Genomic DNA, 23,443 nt, shown 5'->3' on the forward strand with positions numbered 1-23,443 from the left:
CATGGGATCCAGTGCGTCAGCGAGTCCACGTTGATCGACAGTAGCATAGCTTTGTGATTGGAGTAGTATGTCGATGTGTACCTTACTTCGTGCACTTCGTGGCATGATCTCAAACGCCAAATGAGTTGCAGCGCCTCGCGAAGTTGTGGCTGCATCTATACTGCGCCGACAGTGCCGCCAATCTTATCATGCGCCATCTGGTGAATCGCCCGACAGGCAGAGCCCAACCACGTGCACAGCCTCGAAGATATTCATCACTGCAGTGTCGCCTGCTGCAACGGTGGCGCAGTGGTCAGCGAGCGCGGCTCCGCGAGGGTACTAATCTTGGTGGGGCAGAGAATCGAATGCTCACCGTGGTCGCTTTATTTTTTCCCGTTAGAGGAAGATGGCTTAATTTGTGTGCCGTTCTTCCACCACGGCTTTCTAATGACGGCCGGGTCACACAATGAGCCGAGGAATGCTCTCTCATTATAAATATGACAGCTCATATTTACTGCTCTTAACAATGTTAAACTGCTATATGCCCTTAACTACGGCATGCGGTTTGATGATGTGTGAAGGTAAGTCCTAGCTTCGTGCAACTATATGATTGGCTGAAATGTTATCGAACACTGCATAAGCCTTGAAGATGTGAGTGTAGCGATACCATACCCCCTTGTCAAATTAACGCGCACAGTCTACAAGGAAATACAAAAAATCTTTATTGCATTGTTTATTTATTTAAAAAGCAAAACGCATGTACGACGACAAGTGATCGACGTGCCATAATAGTGCCGAGAGTCCCAGTTTACCGAGAAATTGGTCGATGGAGATGAAATAGCACGAAGGTGAAATCGCAACCGCAACGTACTAGTTCGAGGGACAACCGCTTACGCGTACCAGAAGCTAAGCGATAAGGCGCCATTGGCGCCTCGTCAATCCCTTCAGGTATAAACCGTTCAGGGAAGAAAGAGAAAAGAAACAAAGAATAAGCGGAGACGAGAGTGGCTGACAGAAAAGCAATCTTTCACTTGCCCGCTCGACCGTCGCAGGAGTCAACTGGCCCTGAAACCGTGGGTCAAAACCTAAACGCTCAGCCAGTCGTGAAGAAACCCAGGAGAAGCGATGTCTTGCCGACAGTCTTTCCACCCGATTTCGCTACACGTCGTCCAGCGCCAGGAAAACGGCCCGAAAACCGCGCTTGTCTGCTCCGAAAAAGAGAATACGTGGAAGAAAATGTGAAAGGCTGGAATAAATAAAAATATATAAGGGAAAATCTGAATCACCGGAGGGCTGTGGTGCTGTATGCGCCTGCAGTTCGAGCTGGCCCTTGTGTGTCGCAGCCAAGCAGCGGCCGCACTGAAGACATCAGTGGATCCAAAGTGACAGGCCACCATTTTGCAAGGAAAATGGAGCGAGGTGGAAGGTGGTGAACGCGGCGACGACGCGCTTGCCGGCTGTCTCCCTGCGTGCGACGGTCGTTCAAAAACAAAGACGGGACCTGGGCGTGCCACGAAGGCCCCGCTCTCCATTGCTGAATTACAAAAGGTAAAGGCGTTCCCCATGGCCATCGCTTGGCGCTAGCGCTCAGTAATTAGGGCGAGTGACCTCTAGGAGCATCCAGGCCAGCCGACGAGCTGAGTGAGACGAGCGGACGCCGAACCCGCAGCTTTTAGCAAACGCATCCCGGCACCGCTTCTGAGTATGCTGCAACAAGCACATCGCGTGTTGTCGCATACGATCGGCGGACAGTTTGCCAGATAACCGGCAGTGTACGAGTACAGAGTTCCGTCTCCTGTTTTTCTTTTTTTGAACCATGTACCGTGCCACGGTCATGCGTCACAAGTGTGACAAGTGCCTACGCGAGCTGAGAAACACATTGCTCTTAAAAAAATTCTTTGATGGTTCGAGACACTCGACTGAATAACTAAAGATAAAAACACAGAAGACAAATGTACCCCTCCTCCCCCTCCCGGCACACAAACACGCACCAAAGTTGGCATAAGCAACGCAATATACGTGACTCCATGCATGCAGTTCACGTGAAATAAGTGAACTGATATATAGTATACTCAATTTACCGGTGTATACTCGTACGTGCTTTAAAAAAGCACACTGGCTAACCTCCATGTATTTCCCTCTCTTTTTCCTCTCCACCACCGTGTTATTGCGGGGCACACGCATTGTGTGAAAGGTGCTATGGAATAAGGCTGAAGAAAGGTTGTTATTTTATAGCCCCTTAATGGTTTTCTTGAGGCATACTTAGTCCTACACAATTTTTATAACGCTGTCTATGACGTGCCACCATGTCGATTTTGTATTTTCAATTTCCCTTCACCTCAACGGCCTCCATGATAAGGTAGCGAGCTCTGCGATTTCCTAATCATTTTTCCGCTGATCCATAATCACATGAAGTGTTGCCGACGGCCGTTTGCAGGAAAAAAGAATATTGAAACACTCAAGAGCGTGTTCTAGATGAACAACGCAAACGGCAAAATTTAGAAACGTTGCAGAAAAAACACGGAAAGCATTTGTTGTCTTTATGAACACACAGAGAAATGCTCAGGGGAAGGCTCTTACTCCGCTGTAGTAAAAATTGACACATGTTTTAATGCGCATCTTGAGCTTAATTTTCATTACATCAACTTTTGATTAGCGTACATCGTAGAAAGCTATTTACTGCTGGATTCTTCATGCCAACAGTTACCAGTGGCACAAGATTATCGTGTCGTCTAACCCGATATCCTTGTCATCCCCACCACGCATTTGAGAAAACCTATGCGATTAACGTGATTAAGCTACACGAGCGTGGGTCATATAAAAGAACTGAAAGTCGGGATATATGATCTTGATGTCTTAGGCTGCTAAGTACGAGGTCTCGGTATCGAATCCCGGCCACGGCAGCCGCGATTCGATGGGGGCGAAATTCGAAAACACCCGTGTGTTTAAATTTATGTGCACGTTGAAGAACTCTGGGTGGTCCTAAGTATTCTGGAGTCCCCCACTACGGCGTGCCCCGTATTCCGATCATGATTTTGGCGCGTAAAACCCCATAATTTCATTTAGTTGATCTTGATTCCATCGATTCCATCGATTGGGATTCGATTCCATCAAATCCCAATAAAGAAAGGCGTCGAGCAGGGAGATACCATCTCTCCAATGCTATTCACAGCGTGTTTACAGGAGGTATTCAGAGACCTGGATTGGGAAGAATTCGGCATACGAGTTAATGGAGAACACCTTAGTAACTACCTTAGTAATACCTTAGTCGCTGATGATATTACCTTGCTTAGTAACTCAGGGGACCAATTGCAATTCATGCTCACTGACCTGGAGAGGCAAAGCCGAAGGGTGGGTCTAAAATTTAATCTGCAGAAAACTAAAGTTTTGTTTAACAGTCTCGCAAGAGAACAGCAGTTTACGAGAGGTAGCGAGGCACTGAAAGGGGTAAGGGAATACATCTACTTAGGGCAGGTAGTGACCGCGGATCCGGATCATGAGGCTGAAATAATCAGAAGAATAAGAATGGGCTGGGGTGCGTTTGGCAGGCTTTCTCAGATCATGAACAGCAGGTTGCCATTATCCCTCAAGAAAAAAACTGTATAACAGCTGTGTCTTGCCAGTGCTCACGTACGGGGCAGAAACCTGGAGGCTTAAGAAAGGGGTTCTGCTTAAGTTGAGAACGACGAAACGAGCTATGGACAGAAGAATGATAGGTGTAACGTTAAGGGATAAGAAAATAGCAGATTGGGTGGGGGAACAAACTCGAGTTAATGACATCTTAGTTGAAATCAAGAAAAAGAAATGGGCATGGGCAGGACATGTAATGAGGAGGGAAGATAACCGATGGTAATTAAGGGTTACGGACTGGATTCCAAGGGACGGAAAGCGCAGCAGGGGGCGGCAGAAAGTTAGGTGGGCGGATGAGATTAAGAAGTTTGCAGGGGCGACACTGATACAACCAGTACACGACCGGGGTAGTTGTAGAAGTATGGGAGAGGCCTTTGCCCTGCAGTGGGCGTAACCAGGCTGCTGCTGCTGATGATGATGATGATGATTCCATCGAACCGCCTTCTTCGTTTTCCTGTTTTCTTGTTGCACATATGCATTTACTTGGCGTTTGCAAGTTGCGCACTAAGCACTCAATCGCGAGTGAGCGCTGTTCGCGTGTGCTCCTTTATCGTCCGTGTCGTTTCTTGCGCTGGAAAAGCTCATTGAAAGTGAATGGTGCATGTTCCGAAAACTCACAAGGATGCCTCTATGACCAATAATTTGTGAAAAAACCGAGATACGAAGAAATAAAAAAACAAGCAAACGCATAAAAGGAACATTCTGAAGTTACACACACACACACACACACACAAAACATGTATTGCTAAATTACTTCCGCACATTTATTTTTATATTTATTCCGTACGGTACATGCCTACTTTTTGAACCTGCAGCTGTCGCTTTGCGTGCGTGTGTGTGTGTGTGTGTGAGTGTGTGTGTGTGTGTTTCTGTGTACGTGTGTGTGTGTGTGTGTGTGTGTGTGTGTGTGTGTGTGCGTGCGTGCGTGCGTGTGTATGTGCGTGCGTGCGTGCGTGCGTGTGTGTGTGTGTGTGTGCGTGTGTGTGTGTGTGTGTGTGTGTGTGTGTGCGTGCGTGCGTGCGTGCGTGTGCCCGCACGGATACCTTGCGTGCCCTACAACTGTTGAGTACCCTATATTTCTTTTGCAAAGCCAAGCGCAGCATAAACTGATTCGTCCACACGCATTGAGAGGTAATAAATTTTAGTAGATGGCACGTTTTATATCTTCGAGTACGGGCACGCTACGCACGACATACGCTTTCAGCTGTACGCATTACCTTCGCTATGCAGTACCAGTCGTATAACGCCGGTTACCGCGCAAAACTGCCCGTTCGATCATCCTGGATTCAACCTCCAGTCATATATACTATATGTAATGAGCGCACATAGTTGAAAAATAAGTATCGAGATAAAATCAAAGCTCAATCTTGTCTAACATAGAGATACTTCCAGACGTTAGACCATCGGTTTACATTACGTTCAAGTTTTTGGTCAAGGTGAGAGAGCTTTAAACCCCAGCGAGCTCAGAAACGACTTTAGTTATCCCGATTACGAACAGTTACGACACATGCACGTACCTTGGCGCCGTTGTAAATCCGGGCACTGTGTTATAAAACTTGTTTGCGCAGGTCAATGGAATGACGACAGACAAGTTGGTATACTAAAAAGGGACAGCTCGACGGTCAGTATTCACCGAGCGCCCAAATGTTTGCTCAGAACTCCATGCCTGCATTTGCTTGGACTTTCAAATTCATGCGTTACAGGATTGAAGACTGACTTGAACTATATATATATATATATATATATATATATATATATATATATATATATATATATATATATATATATATATATATATATATATATATATATATATATATATATATATATATATATATATATATATATATATGTGTGTGTGTGTGTGTGTGTGTGTGTGTGTGTGTGTGTGTGTGTGTGGAAATACGCCCTATTGACTCTTCTCTCGCATAAATATACGCGCGCCTATTTTTCTACAGGAGGTATATTGGGCTGTGTATAAATGGATAGGTGCAGCCAGATGCTTTTAGAAATGGCGCTGTGGCTACATACAGATATACTGGGTAACGTAAGACCTTTTTGTGTAAAACAAATAGCCCTCAGAATAATTCACAGAGAGAAACACACAGCGCCTAAACCAATGCAGGCCGTGCATATCTTAAGCTGAGAAATGTATAGAGAGGATAGAAGCGCGGAAAATACCGGAAAGAATGCCAAACATGCGGGAAACGACCTGGCACGAGCGTAGTGACTCAGAAACATACGAAGTGAGAGAGGAGAACAAGAAAGCGGAGAGAGCCGCTATTTCTGCAAGCTGTGTAGTTTCGCCTGTATATTTAAAGAGTTCTTTTATGCATTTACTGACAGAGGTCTATTAGCCAAGATTACTTCTCAAACAATTGCAACAGTGAAGAGACAGAGCTCTCGCAGGGATTTTGCTGTTGCTTGCGATGTTGCAAAACGCACTGGTTTTAAGAGAGTGATGGGCGTCCGAAATTAATATCGTTCGTCCGTAGGTTTAATAAAAGCGTAGTGATTGTAGTAAACAGGTGCACTTCCGATAAACTTATTCACATTACAGTGCCGTTTGAATATTCTGCAGCAAATTATTTAACTAAATCTGTACTAAATTTAGAGTTGCGTGCTATCGCTTTAAAAGAGCCACTAAAGATAAATGATAAGTAGACAGAAGCACTATTTTTTCTAAACAGTCTTTGCATGTTTTTAGCCGAATATTTCCCATTATCCAAAAGAGAAAACTGAGATGAAACTTGTCTTTACACATCTCCCACCAAAACTTTAACTCCGATGCCGTAAGAGAGCGCAAGTTATTGCTTCTTTTAAAATGCAATTCAACCATTTTCTTATCGGTACTAAATAAGCAAATAAATAACCCTCTGAGGAGATGCTGGCAGAGTCTGCGACGTCAGAGAGAATGGAAACTTCAATGTGACGTTGCCACCTACGTTTTATTTTTGCATCCTCTCTGGGTTATCAAAGCACCACATTTGGTATTCCAGAAGGGTGGCTTGCTAATTTTTGTTTGTTTATTATTTCTCTTTTTAGTGTGCTTTAGTGTTATTGTCAAGCTGCGTGCAATTCACAGTTTCGGGGTGATGGCTTTCAATTTTTTTTCCTTTAATCCCTAGATGCACCCACTTTTTAAAAATTTTATGTTTTTACCGCCATCAACGTTTCCTCAATTATAATTGCGCGGACTGTCATTTGCTGAAACAGCGACGTGTCGCTACTCCTTAGAGACACCCTCTCTTAGCCTCTTTTACTAATTCTGCAGTAGTTGGTGCGCGACTCGCAATTAATTTTGTATTATGTTCGTGCGAGGCACGAACGTGTGGCGGCGTGTTCATTTCTCTTGCTGAGCGTCGTTCTCCTGCCAGAACATAATCGCATTATTCATGAGCAACGTCAGGGCAACGTCGAGTGGTTTGACAGAACAAGATAAACAAGCAGTGAGATGCCATTGTTTATGTAGTTTCAAAACGGCGCACAACTGACGGAATAATTTCTGGCGTCTTGTTCAAAACTGTTCTTCAATAACGCGTCCCAGACGGAACGGAAGAGTCTTTCCCCGAGAACTGATTGTTCTTAATAATAACCCGCCTTTCTAATACAAAAGACGAGGAACAGCATTATCGTCTAACCGAACGCGGGCCCAATGTGACAGACAATTAATAAAGAAAGCGACACTCTAAACGGACGGCCCGCTTTTTATTCTTAAGGGCTTCCAACCGAGCCGGAAGCACAGCAAAGACAGGGCACGCATTTTTGATAGATGGCGCCTTTTTATCTTTTGCAGCGCCGGTTCGGTCGCGGCTAGCGTACGTTCTGGAAGAATGAGGCAAGAAGACAAAAAGAGCGAAGCGAATAAGCGCTCTCTTGCTAAGCGAGGTTTTTCCCGAAGGCCGACAAGAGACATTTTTCCTCGACACGAGAAGCGCGGATAAGATGGCCATTCTCACGCTCAAACTGCCAAAACCTTTATACTTCCGCCGCTTATTCTTTTTTTTTTTGCCTCGAATTCACTCCTTCCCGCAAGTGTTTGAACGCCCCTTGCATTTGAACAGTTTCTTTCTTGCAACAGAAAAGGCTTAGCCGGCAATACTTGTTTTAGAAAGCAAAGGCAGAGCAAGCCGCGAGCAACGCGGTTGTTCCTTCCGCATCTCTTTGTCCCTGCTTTGAATTCCTTGCACACTTTTTCGATGCAAAGTCATAGCAAGGAACGCGGACATCAGGCAAGGAGCAGACAATACATTTATTGTTTTCGCTGGTGGGAATATACGCACACCAGGCCCGCTCTCCTCTCGCACCTGAGTTTCACCGGGACTTCCCATGCGCGCCTGCGGAAAGCAGCTGATAGAGCCTTTGAAATTTAAACCCTACGCATTTTTCAACCACACTCTCGCTATAGCGCCCAGTTTGGCCGCTGCTTCTTCTCGTAATGCTGGGGCGGCTGTCATTTCTGCAGCAATATTTTCTCTGGCCAAGAGAGCCATGCCCGCCTTGCAGCCTTTATTTCCCACGCGCTTCTTGTCCTACTTTTTCTTTTTAACTCGATTTACACGAGCCTAACGTGGGATGTGCAAGCTTACTGCCCCGATGCGGCGAGCCTCCGAAAGAAAGAGCATATACGTTATTCACTCTGTTTTGGTCTCGTCTATTGGCGAGTTCTCGATGTTTAACTTTCAGTGCACAACACAACATCCTTGCGGAGTTGCAAGCTCATCTCTGCCAGAGAAAAGATGGTGCTGTATGTTACTTTGTTAGCGACTAAGCTGCGGACGTGGTTGGCATCACAAGCACATCGTGGGCTGGTGTTGGAAGTGTACAGACGCGTGCCTGAAGAGAATGTTGTTTCTAACACGCAAATTCAATTACTCATTCATTACCACGTTTGCGAGGACATAAATATTTGCGCACTGCGCGTGTATTTAATAATTGGATATTCTTTCGCTTCCCGAGAAGAATACAAGGATGGTGCTACCTATCCGGGTTTGCGTTTCTTTATCAAGTGCACGGGTTTGCCGCATTTTTTGTTGTTGACTTATTGTAGCTGTAAATATAAGAAATCATAAAGCACAGTGTAAAGGATACGAGGACACATGATTTCATGATTGGCGCGCGTATCTGAACCATGCAGGTCCAATAACTTGAACATACATGTTTCAAGACGCAAGGCACGCCTAAGTAAATGCAGCACGAAGTAAGGTCGACTTCCAGCAACGGGCAAAGAAAATGGAGACATTCAAAAGCACTCAGCAAAGAGACGGAGTTGGGGTGTGCTTAGAGCGTAAAATGTTATGAGCGGCGCTTAGACATGATTATCCGAAAATCGAACAGAATGGTTAAAAGCTTTTTCTCTTGACTTCTACCTTGCTATTCGCTCCAAAACAGTTGCACCCTTTGGGGTGTACATTCGCCACACAACAATAACCATCATCTGTAGTGCCCGCATTTCCTTTCTTTAAACCTGCGAGCCCGGTACTGCCAAGTCACGAACGGCATGCGCGCTATCAGCATGACAGAGCACTCTCGACAGGAAAGTACGGATCGCAGCGTTTTCACGAAAGGAAACGCAAGCAAGACAGATGATGATTATCGTTGTGCGGCAAATATACACCCTAAAGGGTGCAACTGTTTTTAGAGTGTTGTAGATGGCCATTATATTTAAGACGTGACAAAATGCAACACATGCTAAAGTTAGTAACTGTCACCAGTGAGAAGCAATGATTCTTAAAGTAAGGAATTCTAGCTTCTCTAAGCTTCTCGCTGTGGCTTCAGAGAACTGTTTGCAATCTGCAATCGAGCGTGAGGACCTATATAGGCGCTATAGAGTATTTGTGCTGCATCTTTGCCCTCTAAGCCCTTCCTGCTGCACGTCGGTATACACTCGGGCTGGTGGCCCCGCGCCGGAAAGTCCATGGAGAAGGCCAAACGCTCACCGAGTACGGAGAGGCGAACGATGGACGCCTGAACGCTGCCGTCAGAGCGCGTCACCCGGCAGGTGTAGACGCCCGCATCGGCGAGGCCCAGAGCCTTGACCTTGAGTGCGGCTGGTGACCCGAGCACCGCGAAGTAGGCGCGCGGCGACCAGTCTTTTCGCGGCTGGTGGCGGCCCTGCATTAGGTTGGCGCGGCCCGGGAAGTGGACAGCGTACACGGGCTCCGGGTCCGCGTCGCCGCGCCGGTGCCACTCGACGCGCACGGGCGAGGCCGGCGTGGCGGCGTGCCGAGAGTGGAGGGCGTTGCACGGCAGCTCCACTTGGCCGCCTTCCTGACCCACGTGCGACGGCGCCTCAGTTTCGTCCTGTTCCGGCACTGGATCGTCATCTGCAGATGGGAGGATAGTCGCCGTGTTCGTACAATCGACGTTGTGCGGCAAGAACAAAACGCCGAAAAAAAAAAGTCAGTGCTCAATACGCGATGCTGAGAGAGACTGCGTGTGAGGGAAAGAAATTCGAAGCGTATCACGTACTTAAAAGTAATGTCTAAGCTAGAATTAGTAATTCCGGCTCCTATTTAACAATGTTAAAACTATTGTGCTTTAACGTCTCAGCCATTTTGTTTAATTACAGAACGCATTATAGAGGGAAGACTTCTGGAGTTTGGGAGCTGGTGAGACGCCGGCTACATCATCCATCGTGACAGAGTGACCAACAGATGAAACGAAGAGAAGAAGAAAGAAAATGTGAGGCTGCGTAAAGGAAAGCAAGAAAGGTATGTTGAGGCATCCGTAGGTAGATGTAGAAATGTACAAACACGCTGAACAAAGGATGATACAGTGGACTGACATATCCGTACATATAGTATACCGGGTGTCCCACGTACTGGAGCCAAACTTTAAAAATATGGAAACGCCACGTAGCTGGACCGACACAAAGTAACTTGCTTCGTTGCTTGGAGATACTCAGATTATCTTTTGCATCCCCCTAATTACATAATAAGTCTTAATTAGTTAATCAACCTCTCAAATATTATAGATAGATGAATAGTGTAAATGAAAAAATGAAAAAAAGAACTCCCGGCACAGCTTTCTGTTGTCCAATACGTGCTACATAAAAGTGTTTTTCCGAACGTGAAAGAAGCCGGCGAATAGACACAAAGTTCCTCGAGCGGCCAGTCGCGCGGCAATTTCGCGTGTATTCGCGGGTTTCTTTAACACTTTTATATAGCACGTATTAAGCAATAGAAAGCTATATCGGGAGTTTTTCATGTTGCTCTGCAATTTTCTCATTAACACCATTCATATAATTATAATCTTTGAGAAGTTGATTACTTAAGACCAATTAATTAGAAGGAACGTAAAAAATAAGTCGAGTATCTCCAAGTGACGGTAAACAACATTACCTTGGTTCAGTCCATCTACGGGCATCTGCATATTTTTTCCGTTTTGGTGCATGATAGTTGGGACACCATGTATACCGGGTGATTTCTAGACAATTCAGAACTACATAGCACAATTCTAGCCCTTGAAGTGACTTATCCGAAACTGCATACATTACCTTGCACTAGATATCAAAATGTATGATCAACTAATCAACAAAATTTTACTGCCTAAGTTTTTAACAAACTACTTGACGGTATACCGTACATATGGCAATTTACGAATTGCAGCCGGTGAGTTCACCAGGCATGTCCACTTTAAAAAAATTGTCAAAATGACACTTCGAGATAATAATTTTTAAAGTGTGTTAGAAAACAGATTTGCGTTCCAGTTATTTGTTTGCGTCAGTGCTTTAAACAAGGTTTTGATAAAAATGAAGTGGAAAAACACTACATTTTTACGACACGTTTGGCAGCACAATATTGAACACCCTGCCATCCTATAGAATTCGTTCCAAGGGGATGTGCTTTTCTAACTCACCGGCTACAATTAGTAAAACGAAACATGTGCTGTAAAGTAATTAGTTACAACCTAACAAGTAAAATTTTGTTAATTATTCAATTATGCGTTTCAGTGAATTGTCACGTGGCAGTGAAGGTAAGGAACCCAGTAGTAAAGCTGTGAATGCTGAAATCAACTCTTTATTAGGCGAACCCATGCCCAGAAAAACACGCTACACCCAAGGCACAACGACAGTGGTGAACACCGTCGGCGATCGGCGAAAATCTGATCTGGGGGTCAAGCGCGTCGGCTGTTATACAGAGAAATCCAGAGAAATCGGATCCAGAGAAACCGATAGTGCCCGCGTTTCTTCCACAAAGTACTACACCATTCTCGTCGCGCATACATGCACTCAGATTTCACAAGGTTCGGTGACTACAGACAGCGGATAGAACCATCGATATGGATGGAATAACTTTAATGAAAGGTCCTGCGAGCTACGGGGTGCAAGGCCCCATAGAGCGGGCTACTCCCACGTTGGGACCGGGAGTTGTAGCTCCCTGGCCGCATCGTGGGCTCGCTGGACAGCCCAGAGCTGCTCCGCGATAACATTCAACAAAATTCCGATACATACTCAGGCCTGTCCTGCGCTGAGCGATAACATTTGTCAGACAGTGGAAACACGGCCCCCAGAGATAAACAAGTACACATGTTAGTGTTGGGTTCTTCGAGCAATTCGTTCAAGGATAAGAATTGCGCTATCTGCCACAAGCAATTTTTTTAAATTCTTTATATCACATTGATAGGCACATGCTTATGTAAATTTTGAGACATCAATTTATACAAACAACACCAGCACAGAAACTTGTGGTCGAAATCGAAGGTTCAGTTATTCTTTTTTTAATGATGGGAGTCTTCTGAGGCAAGAAAATAGAGCGGCCAGACAGGCTTGTGAGCAAATTATATTTAAATATATTTGAGTTAAAAAAACTTGCATGTTAAGAGAAAAAAAAAGAAATCTCTTGATTGTCACACAAAATACAATTTTCATAGAGAAAAGTCGCCTTGGTGTACGAATTAGAAAAAAAAAATCGGAGTTGCTTATTATGCGCACAAAATACTGTTGCGCCGCGTTTTTCACTCTGTCTTGTTGGTCCTCTTTCATTTGTGTATTCTATAATATTATTTTGTGGCAGTTGCCAGCCAGCTCCTTGCCTTTTCTCTCTCTCAGTTGTATGTGTGTTTTCAACGCAAAAAATAACACTACTACTACTACATATGCTGCTACCAATAATAATAATAATAATAATAATAATAATAATAATAATAATAATAATAATAATAATAATAATAATAATAATAATAATAATAATAATAATAATAATAATAATAAGGATAAATATTAGGTGTTGAGCACTCGGCTTCTTCGGGTCAAAGAGAATTAAGGATTTCTGCGCTTGCGATTGGGTTGAAGAAAATTTATTAAAGGAGGCCGCACAACAATAGAATTAAAGCAACCCGCCGTGGTTACTTAGTGGCTGTGGTGTAGGGCCGCTAAGAACGATGTCGCGAGATCGAATCCCGAGCATGGTGGCCGCATTTCGATGGAGGCGAAATGCGAAAACACCCGTTTACTTAGGTTCCCGGACTCCATGGTAGGATTTCGCACGGGCTTATCATGTCAAGACAGGTTCCTCTTACTTAGAGACCAAATTCTAACAAATATACCGTACGGCAACGAGAGACGATAGTCCTAGCACTAGACCACAAAGGGGCCTTCGACAACGTGTCTCAGGCCGTAACACTCGAAGAACTTGAACTCGTGAGTTGTGGCGAGCGTGCCTACAATTACATGAGGACGTTTCTTTCCAACCGCGAGGCACGCATCAGTATTGGCCAAGTAACATCGGAGACATATAAAATGCCTAGCAAAGGAACACCTCAAGGAGCGATAACATCGTCTCTGCACTACAACATGGTGATGTGCCGCCTCGCATGTGGTCTGGATCGGATACCCGACCTAGGTTACAAGATCTACGCGGACAACATCACGCTGTAGGTGAGCAGGGGTTCCCTAGGGGATAAAGAATATACGCTACACAGAGCAGCATTAGCGGTGGAGAAATTTTCACGAGGAAGCGGGCTGAAGTATGCGCCCGAAAAACCCGAGGTCATCCGGATACACTCGAAAGGCTCTAAATTCAGAGGGTCCATCAACATTGTGGTTCGGGGGGTCACACGGTCCGAGAGGCACCCACGATGCGAGTCCTGGGTTTGTGGCGTCAGAGTGATGGGAGAGCAGCACAGACGCTCAAAACCCTCAAATTCAGAACACCCAACATAGCCCAAATGACACGTCGAGTGACGTATCGAAAGGTGGGCATGCGAGAAGACGATACCCTGAGGGTCGTACAGGTGTTAGTAATTAGTCGAATCAATTATGGCTTACCTTAACAAATCCTGAACAGGGAAGAGGAAAGGCAGGCCAATACGATCCTTCGAATCGCTTTCAAGGGGGCTCTGGGCCTGCCTAAACGTACCTCAACAGGGCGCATGCTAGCTTTGAAAGTACATAATACTTGCGATGAACTCAGGCAGGCCACTCCGATGCGACAGAGTGAACGCCTCAGCTTCACAAAAACTGGTAGGGCAATATTGACTCAACTCAATATTCCAGCATACCCCACTTATCTCACCGAACAACCCGTACCTCTCCCTCCTTCGGCGAGATCCAAAATTACAGTAGCTCTACTTCAAAAGAACATGCATCGCGAGTAAAAGAAGGAAAGTTACAAATCACGCGCGCAACATATTCAGTCGATGTACCCTAATAACCCTACGTACTATACGTACTACACGGACGCAGCTGCGTATGCAGAAGCGACCGGGCAGCGCTACCAAAAGAGGTACGCCCTGGCAGTCGTTAACGCGATCTGACAGCAGCGATTGCCCTTGCTCACGCAGAGCGTTCGAAAATGGACTCGGTTTTGGTCATGGACTCCCGGGAGAAATGTCACATGTTTCTGAAGGGGCACGTGACTGCTGCTAGCTTCACGATAATTCCCAGATCTTGCAACCATCGTCATCGCCTACTCTCGGGAGAGGTACGGGTTGTTCGGTGAGATAAGTGGGGTATGCTGGAATATTGAGTTGAGTCAATATTGCCCTACCAGTACCCCCGCGTGCCCGGGACACGCGGGGGTACAAGGGAACGAACAGGCTAACGCGTTAGCTCGACGGTGTACCAACCAAGCGACGGCAGCCTCTTCTAACCTCAACCACTCGCACTATCCCACTCAAAATCACATCAATTTAAATACCAAAGAAATTTTTGCTCATCATCATGGAGTCCGCAAAAAATACTCGCCGCCTCACCCACAACTTAGTTGGGAAGAGGCCGCCGATTGGCGCAAGATACAGACTGGGGTATTCCCCCATCTAAAATTGCTAAACGCCATGTATCCCACTCGCGATAGGGCCAACTGCCCTTGGTGCGGTGGCATACACGCCCTAATGCATGTAAGCTGGGAGTACACTGAGCGCCCTCATAGGCCAAATAGCAATGGCACAATGGAGCCGTGGGAGGCACAGCTCGCCCGTTCCGACTTGGCAGGACAAAAGTCCTTAATTAGCCAGGTCAGGACGGCGGGAGGGGCCAGTGGGGCCCTGGACTGGGGGCTCCAGCCACCCCTCCTTAAAACCTCTTCCTGACAAATAAAGCCTCTCTCTCTCTCTCTCTCTCTCTCTCTCTCTCTCTCTATATATATATATATATATATATATATATATATATATATATATATATATATATATATATATATATATATATATATATATATATATATATATATATATCATCAGCCTGGTTACGCCCACAGCCGGGCAAAGGCCGCTCCCTTACTTCTCCAACTACCCCGGTCATTTACTAATTGTGGCCATGTTGTCCCTGCAAACTTCTTAATCTCATCCGCTCACCTAACTTTCTGCCGTCCCCTGCACGCTTCCCTTCCTTTGGAATCCAGTCCGTAACCCTTAATGACCATCGGTTATCTTCCCTCCTCATTACATGTCCTTCCCATGCCCATTTCTGTTTCTTGATTTCAACTAAGATGTCATTACCTCGCGTTTGTTCCCTCACCCAATCTGCTACAGAAAAGAGAGAGAGAGAGAGAGAGAGAGAGAGAGAGGGGGACCACCACTAGCTGCTCGCACACACGCGAGTGCACGTCATGTCTACAAATAGTGACGAGGTATGCGCGCATGGACGCAAATGAACGCATTAAGCTAATTACACTTGTGGGAGAACCAGGCATCAGAAACGTTCTTCGCCATGTAATAAATGACAATAAGTGGCCTACTAACCATTTCCTGTTTATATTTATTTATCTACCCCGAGCTATCACCACTGCATTTGCTCTTAATGTTCTGCATGGACAAAGTATTTTCCTTTATCTCGGAAAAGCACGGTTTATATACGTATTCAATGGAACGCAGGCTAACATCGTGTAGAATTTTCGTTCCAAAAGAGAGGACAAAAAGGAAACACCAATTCATTGCTTTTATTGTCTTATCACACGAATAAAAAATACATAATTTTAAAATGCCCAGCTTTCTCAATTGGCTACAATCGTGAATTTGTATCTCATTAGTGAACAATAAAACAAAACAAAACGAGAGAAAGAGAGAGAAAGAAAGAGAGGGACAGAGAATAAGACATTAAAAGTTTACGCACAACCCTGTACATTTTCTGTGATTGCTCTACGTATAACGTCAAAGACATAATTGGCCCGTTTACATCTCTTCCGGTTTATTGGCGGCGGGGCGTTCGCTGAAGATATCGCTGTCTATGCCCGATTTGTTGCCTCTGTATCTGCGGAAACGATACGTGCTCTTGGTGCGTACGCTGCTGGCCACGAGCGTGTATCAAGCTGCAGTAAAACAAAATAAAATAATAAATATAATTTTCATAAATGCAAATATTCATTTTGTTTGTGTAAAAGCTAGACATGTTATTCAAAATCTAGCTATTTGTGTTCAAATGTTATTCAAAATATAGCTATCTAGCACGGCGAGCTCAACAGTTATTTGTGACGAAGTATTGAGCGTCTTTTTTATTTGTTTTCTAATACGCACAGCTTTCTCAGGCAGCATCCTACTTTAGTGATGACATGGAGCGTAAAATTTGCGGTTTTCCCGATCAAAGAAAACTGCTTTTGATGTTACCTGAACCTCTTCGTACTATTGTGACCCTGCCAGCTATTTTCTGCATGCTGGGCGCGTACTTATAATTTGTAAAACGAAATAACGGTGACACAGGAGCGATAACGCCGCATTCAGCATCCTATAGGGCCTGTTGGGCAATTGCTCTGGGAGAGCATGGGCTCTATAACGTAAAACTATTCCAAACTTTTCTATTCCATTTCTGCAATCAGCCCTCCGCTATTGGTCAAGAACGTTTTTAGACTACCCCCACTTCACCTGTCTGTCACGCGACGTCAGGAAAACCGCAATAGCTTCCCATCTCATATAACGTGCACACTGATTATGCATGAGTGGAAGGACGAATACAGGCGTTCATGCTCTAGGTTGTTCATGATCATCATCATCATCATCGCGGATTGAGAGACTCACAAAAGGATTTCCAGCGTTGATTTTGCAGTACCGCAAGGCGACGCTGAATTTTCTTTTGAATGCGTCTGGCAACTGTAAGGTCATAAACCGATTTAGTCAGCCTGTGCCGTCGCTCCGCTAGCCGGCGGATTGCACGGAGGCTCTCTATTTCCGCGTCAAAATCTGTGTACTTCTCCAATGGCCGAAATGAATGCATAGCATCCTACATAGCCTTGGCGATCTGAATTTCTAGTGCGCATGAAAAGCCTTCGTGGCATGCGTCTTCCATAAGTGTTTTAAACACGGGAGAATCTATTGTTTGTTTAAAAGTTGATGGAACGAATTTGGTTAGCACTTTTATCTTCAGGTAGGTAGGAACGTGGTCGCTTCCGTGGGTTTCTATATCTACGAACCAATGGACGCAGCCATTGAGACATCGCGAAACAGAAGCTAAGTCTAAACAACTACTGTACGTCCGGCCGTGGAGAAACGTGGGACTGCCAATGTTTAGACAGCAAAGTTCATGGTCGCAGGCAAAGCACACGAGGTTTCTTCTTTTGGAATTAGCCTCGATGCTTCCCCAAAGTTAAAGTCCGCAGCAAACCGCAGCAATTGTTGCTGCTTTAAAGTCCGCAGCAACAATCCACGGACCAGTACTTGCATCCTATAATGTCACTCAGTCTCTGTCCACTTGATGGAGAAACATAAGCGCCCATAAAGAGTAAACGCATGTTTGTGTTTTTTCACGGTCAAACAGACAAACTGATTACTGTCATGTGGGCGCACTGGATGAACAACGTAAGTCAGTTCAAAGCGTATCTAGATGATTACCTTGCTAATTTCATTACAAGTCGATGACGCATAAAGTTCATAGCCTGAGATCAGGACGGGTTTCTGTAGGTTCGGTTCATAGACAACCATAATGGGGAATGTATTGGTGAAAACGTAATGCCGAACATCAGCAATACGAGATTTCAGTCAATGGGCATTCCAGTGCATAATAGACGCTTCCTTGACTTGACTGGGGAACGGCTGACGGCATAGAGCAATTGTGCTTGCTACTCGAGGCTCGCAAGAACCGGATCCAAGCCGTCTAGCACTTGCATAGCACCCCGAGCAAATGGCGTGTGCATGCCATTTATCAACACGCCAATGACTTTCATTAGAGACTTGATTTTGGAAATTATTTGCTTGTCTTGACCTCGTACGCAATCTATGCCGTCATTGGTGCGTCGGTGATCCACCGTCGATCTTTGCTCTGATAATGTCAGAAGTGCAGGCCAGGCGTTTCCAGTAGACGTATTCACTGCGTCAACAGATACCATGTTTTACTGTGAGTGAGTGCCTCGGGATCAGCAGCTGCAAGAAGTAGTGCGTTTCGTGCGACGACAGTGGTATTTCTAGTAGACGAAGATCGTCTGCGGCGCGAACAACGCCGTCGCACTTTGGTGGCGGCCTCTTTGTGCGTTGAGTTGTCTCTCACCATTTGTTTTAGGACCTTCAGCACTGTGTTGTGTCTCGGACAGCCTTTCGACGATTCTTCATGGGGACCAGAGCAAGTGGTACACTTGCAATCAGTCGCACGGCATGCATCAGCGCTGTGCCGCTTAGAACATTCTGGGCACACGGTCGAATTTTTGCATATGCCGCTGACATGCCCGATCTTCAAACAATTGCGGCTATGAAGTGGTCTTGGAACGAACGTTCGCACTGGATGACCAAAAAATCCCTCTTGCACGTGTGACGGTAAGCTTCCTCCCTTGGAAGTTATCTTTGCACCATGTGATTCTCTAAGGTGACGGATTTCAATAATAGTTGCATATGATATGACATAGGACGTGCTCAGAGCACACATGAGGAAGGTTGCCCGCGCCCCTTTTCCCCACCTCGCTGCGCTGTCGAAAGACCGGCCCAGTGCCTGCTTCTGCCAAGAGATATCGGCGTACCTTGACTCCTACCTAGACATAATACGCCTGCCGAGAGGCTGCTGGCACCTCCTTGGTGTTTGGCTCGCCCACAAGTTCGACCATCGATACCAGGGATTCGAACGAAAACAGGACTCTCGTCGCCAGCTCAAGCAGCTATCTCTACTCCTGTTGCATGAGACATACAGGGACTATCTTCAGATTTACACTCATGGCTCGACAACTGTGGACGGTTCTGCAGAAGCTGCCACCTTTCCCGAAAAAGCCGTGGCCATTCAGTTCAAAACGCCTCATCGGAAAACGTCGACTGCTGCAGAGCCTGCCGCACTTCGCAGAGCAATTGACATGAGCCAAGAAGATCTGCCCCGAAGATGGAGCATATTCACTGATTCGGAGGCAGCCCAGCATTGTTTGCTATCCCCTCCACCTCGTCGACCACAAGACCAACTTGTGCTGGAAATAAGACAGCTATTTCAGCAGTTAGCACAGAAAGGACATGATATCACCTTTGAGTGGCTCCCAGGCTACTGCGGCATCACGGGCAATGAAAACGCCGATGAAGCTGCTAGGAGGACTCATGAAGATGCCGTGAAGGAACCCAGCCCGCTATCAAGAACTGACCCGGCAACAAAGCTTCGCATATTAGTGCGTGATGCCACACGGCCCATGTGGAACACGCCAGGTTTTCAACATACTTGACTTCGGTGCCTGGACCTATCCATCCGACTACGCATTCCATCTGGACTATCCTGAATCGAGACAATTGTTCTCTGCCGACTGTGGCTTGGAGTGTCTTTCACGATTGCATTTGCTTGCAGCATCGGAATGGCCGACAGTGCTGTCTGTGATAATTGTGGCAGCGAGGAAGCACTCGAACAAATCCTCCGCTATTGTCATATCTACAGCTGCCAGAGACAGTAGCTCGTGAAGGCGTTGCCACGCCTCGATGACCGGCCGTTTTCTGAGCAGACGACCTTGGAGTGCCAGCTGATGCGATCTTCACAACAGAAGGTGATGAAGGCGCTAATAAGGTTCCTCCGGTCAAGCGACCTGTTTGAATGACTGTGACATCCCTGCGTTCCTATGCACGTGTGGCTGTTTTTCCTTTCGTCCCCTGTCCTATTCTTTCCATGTGTGTGCACTTTTCTTTTTTTTTCTTTAATCTTTCTGTCTCCATCTACACTTTATTCAGTGCATGGTAACAAGCCGGATATTTATCTTCCTGTTCCGACCTTTGTCATCTTCTCTCTCTCTCTCTACTCACAAGGATAGTGAGTGAGTTAACTCTACTTCGGAGACCAAACTGTTGATACCCAAAGGTGGGTGGGCGCCCTATTACAGGTAGCCATGGCCCTGTGCTGATAGCCTGGTCTCTATTCACCAGCCGTAGTTTGTCCTCAGGTTTGGGCTTGTCAGCGGTTCCTCCCACTGGTCTTCTATTGACACTTGGATAGGTGTTGTCAGGGGTTATTTTTGCATTCGCACACTATGTGTTGAAGAAGGTTTTGTGTATTGCAGAACTGGCAGTCTCGTGTAAATGTTGAGGGGTACCTTGCGTGTAGTACACAGTGCCGGGGAGGCAGCTGCCCTTCTAGAGTCCGCGCAGTATGACGGCTTCTTTTCTGTTAAGCTTGATGTGTAGTGGCGGATATTCTCTCCTGTTATTTTTATTAGTCTTGAATGTTGCAGTAGAAGATTCGAAAAGAAAAGCCTCAAGGAGAAACACCCAGAGGTGCTTCATATAAATAGATACCCGAAGGTACGATGCTCAGAAGATGGAGGAAATGATCAGGATGGGTCAACATACGTGAATTGTGCGGTTGAATTTTTTATTCTTGATTTTGCCTGTTTAAAGCGGAGCTTTCTTTGTTTACCCTGTCGGTTTTGTCATGGCTGCTGTCAGCCGTTGGGTCGGTTGGTATCTCGGTGGTTATATTTGTGGATATATACGAAGGTTATACGTACACCGAACACTAGCAATAGCGAACGATCATATACCGGACGTTTCAGCGAACACTTTGAAACATTAAAAAAAAATTGCCTGTGGAAGATCGCACAATTCTAGTCCATGAGCCGGTCTACTCGACGTGGCGGAGATTACTTAAAAAAATGAAATGCATAATCGGCGTATTAAAAAGAAATACTAATTAAGTTTCTAACTAATTACTTTATGGCGCATATTGCAATATACAAGTTCTAGATGGGGAGTTCGCAACATAGACCCACTTCGAACGAATTTTCAGGATGACACCAGTTTCCGAATATGATTTCCAGATATTTACAGAGGAATGCAGTGGCGTTCCAGTTACTTTTGTGCTTCAATGCATAAAACTACGTTTGGTTAAGAAAGTAAGTGGAACGACAATCCTTTTTTTGCAGCAAGTTTGGCAGCGCATATCTCGTAAATGGTGCCATCCACACAATTATTTTCAAATTAGTATGCCTTGCAGTCTCACCCAGTAGAATTTGTAAATTGCAATATGTGTCATATTGTAATGAGTCAAAATTTAATAAGTGAAGTTTTGTTATTTATTAGGCCAGCTCATGGACTAGAATTGCGCCATCTGCCACAGGCAAATTAAAAAAAATATTAAAAGTGTTCGCTGAGACACCCTGTATAACCTCTCTGTGCGAACCGCAAAAGGGATTCCAGTCAACGTACCTCTGATCTGTGTAATAAATATAAATTACTTCATAAAACCTGTATATACAATGTTGACTTGTAAATATCTCTAACGCACACTGAACTGTTGACAGAATAGCACGCTATATTCATCGGATTCTCTGATTTACTTGATTTTCTTTGATTTAGTCATTCGGTATATGCTACTGGGTGTGTGACTACTATTTCCCAAATCTCAAGAACGGATATGTGCCATGGTGACTTTCGAGGCAAACAATCCTTAAATGCAGCTAGATATGAGTCGTACTTCTCTGTGTATAGACTTGTCATCGCCATTCTTCCCTCGACAGGCATCATGCATCACCTTCGTTCTTGTGACATCGCTGCATAGATGTTTCGCATTGTGCATCAGCCTGGTTCGATGCTTGCATCGCGGCATATCTTATGTGCGGTGTATTGCATGAAGATAACAATGACATGACATTAAAGCTGCTACCTTTGTGGTGGACAAACAAAAACATTGGATCAGAGTACGCGCTACATGGGATGAAAGTAAACAATTGTCAGCATCGACATTAGTAGTAAATAATTTATTAAGTACTTCGCAAAAGCTTTGCTTCACATAGATTGCAACGTGTGCGTTTGACCTGCATAATATTTTTTGCCGGAAATTTGGCTCAATGATCCATCAAGAAGACAGACATTAAGCCAATATGAACCTTTACGCATTATTATACTTAACCTGAGCTGTAGTCAGTGATAAAATATTGCTTAGCTAATGGAAACTACGGGATTTTATTATTATCTATTTAAGGGATAATATTAGAATAACCACATAAACCGTTAAATAAACGTTTGCCTCCTTGCGCCGCGCGTATACTAAGCTCTTCCGTCTAAGCTTGACGAGCACGGCTGCCTCGGGGAAAGTGGAAACTATGAAAGGACTGTGGAGCTTAGCATAGGATTCGGCAATGAGTTCCCTTCCTTTAACGGCGTCACTAGTGTTCTGACGAGACAAACTACAGGAGGATTTCCTGGATGTACGTTTGGCTACAGATGGCATTGCTCTCTGGGCAATGTCAGAATGGCTGAAGTAAATTTCGCGTTCTGGGAAACATCTTAAGGGAAAGCGCTTTTTCATAAAACAGGAGAAGCAAAATAAAGTAGGTACATGGATGGCAGTGTATGAAGTGACGTAATTCAAGATCCATAAGGGGATGACACGGCAGTAGAGACAGTACAATTTGACTAGTGTAGTTTAGAAAGAGTCGATGATAAAAGCTTAGAGAGAAACCACGGGCAGCATACAGGCTGGATGGAAGTGCGGGAATTAGGTTTTATGGCTTTTAGGGTGAAAGGCTGTATGTGCAACGCTGTGATACAAGCAGCTAAAGTAGGTATACGAAACATGTTCTCCGATGGAGCAAGCAATGAGAGCACTACTGCCGTACCTCAAGACGACAGGTGTCCGCGACCATTTACAAAGCCTTCGACCGGGGCGAAAGAGGGCCTCTTCCCTGGATTGTCGCACGTGAGCTGCAGCTTCTGAATTGCTCTTGAAGGAGGCTTACGCGTGCTCCCAACAGCTCAGAAGGAGACTCACAGGGGTTGGAAATGTCTATAGACTAGGCGCGCACCTCCACGTGAGCAGGCCACTACTGCTCTTTCACTCTCCTCATCTTTCTATATTTTCGTCCCTTTAACCACTTTCCCCCTATGCAGGGTTGCAGGGTAGCATTCCGGACGTCCGTCTCGCTAACCTCCCTGACTTTTCTTACTTCTCTCTCTCTCTCTCTCTCTCACGAACGACGTCCCATGTACAGAATATTATGAGTAACCGTTGGTTTTCATACAG

General features: G+C 45.3%; 1 protein-coding gene across 3 annotated transcripts in view; it reads right to left on the bottom strand.

Annotated features, from left to right (window-relative positions):
- The window catches only part of LOC135903126 (hemicentin-2-like), a 578,389-nt gene that overhangs the window by 525,383 nt on the left and 29,563 nt on the right, over window positions 1-23,443 (bottom strand). For all 3 annotated transcript variants that reach the window (XR_011511029.1, XR_011511030.1, XM_070530708.1), the window contains exon 2: window positions 9,549-9,935. Coding sequence is in view for 1 of the 3 variants with exons in the window: in XM_070530708.1 (XP_070386809.1) it covers window positions 9,549-9,935 (387 nt within the window). In the remaining 2 variants the exon portion in view is untranslated. The remainder of the gene's footprint in view (window positions 1-9,548; window positions 9,936-23,443) is intronic.

This window comes from Dermacentor albipictus, chromosome 1 (genome assembly GCF_038994185.2).
Source record: "Dermacentor albipictus isolate Rhodes 1998 colony chromosome 1, USDA_Dalb.pri_finalv2, whole genome shotgun sequence".
NCBI classification, from domain to species: domain Eukaryota; kingdom Metazoa; phylum Arthropoda; class Arachnida; order Ixodida; family Ixodidae; genus Dermacentor; species Dermacentor albipictus.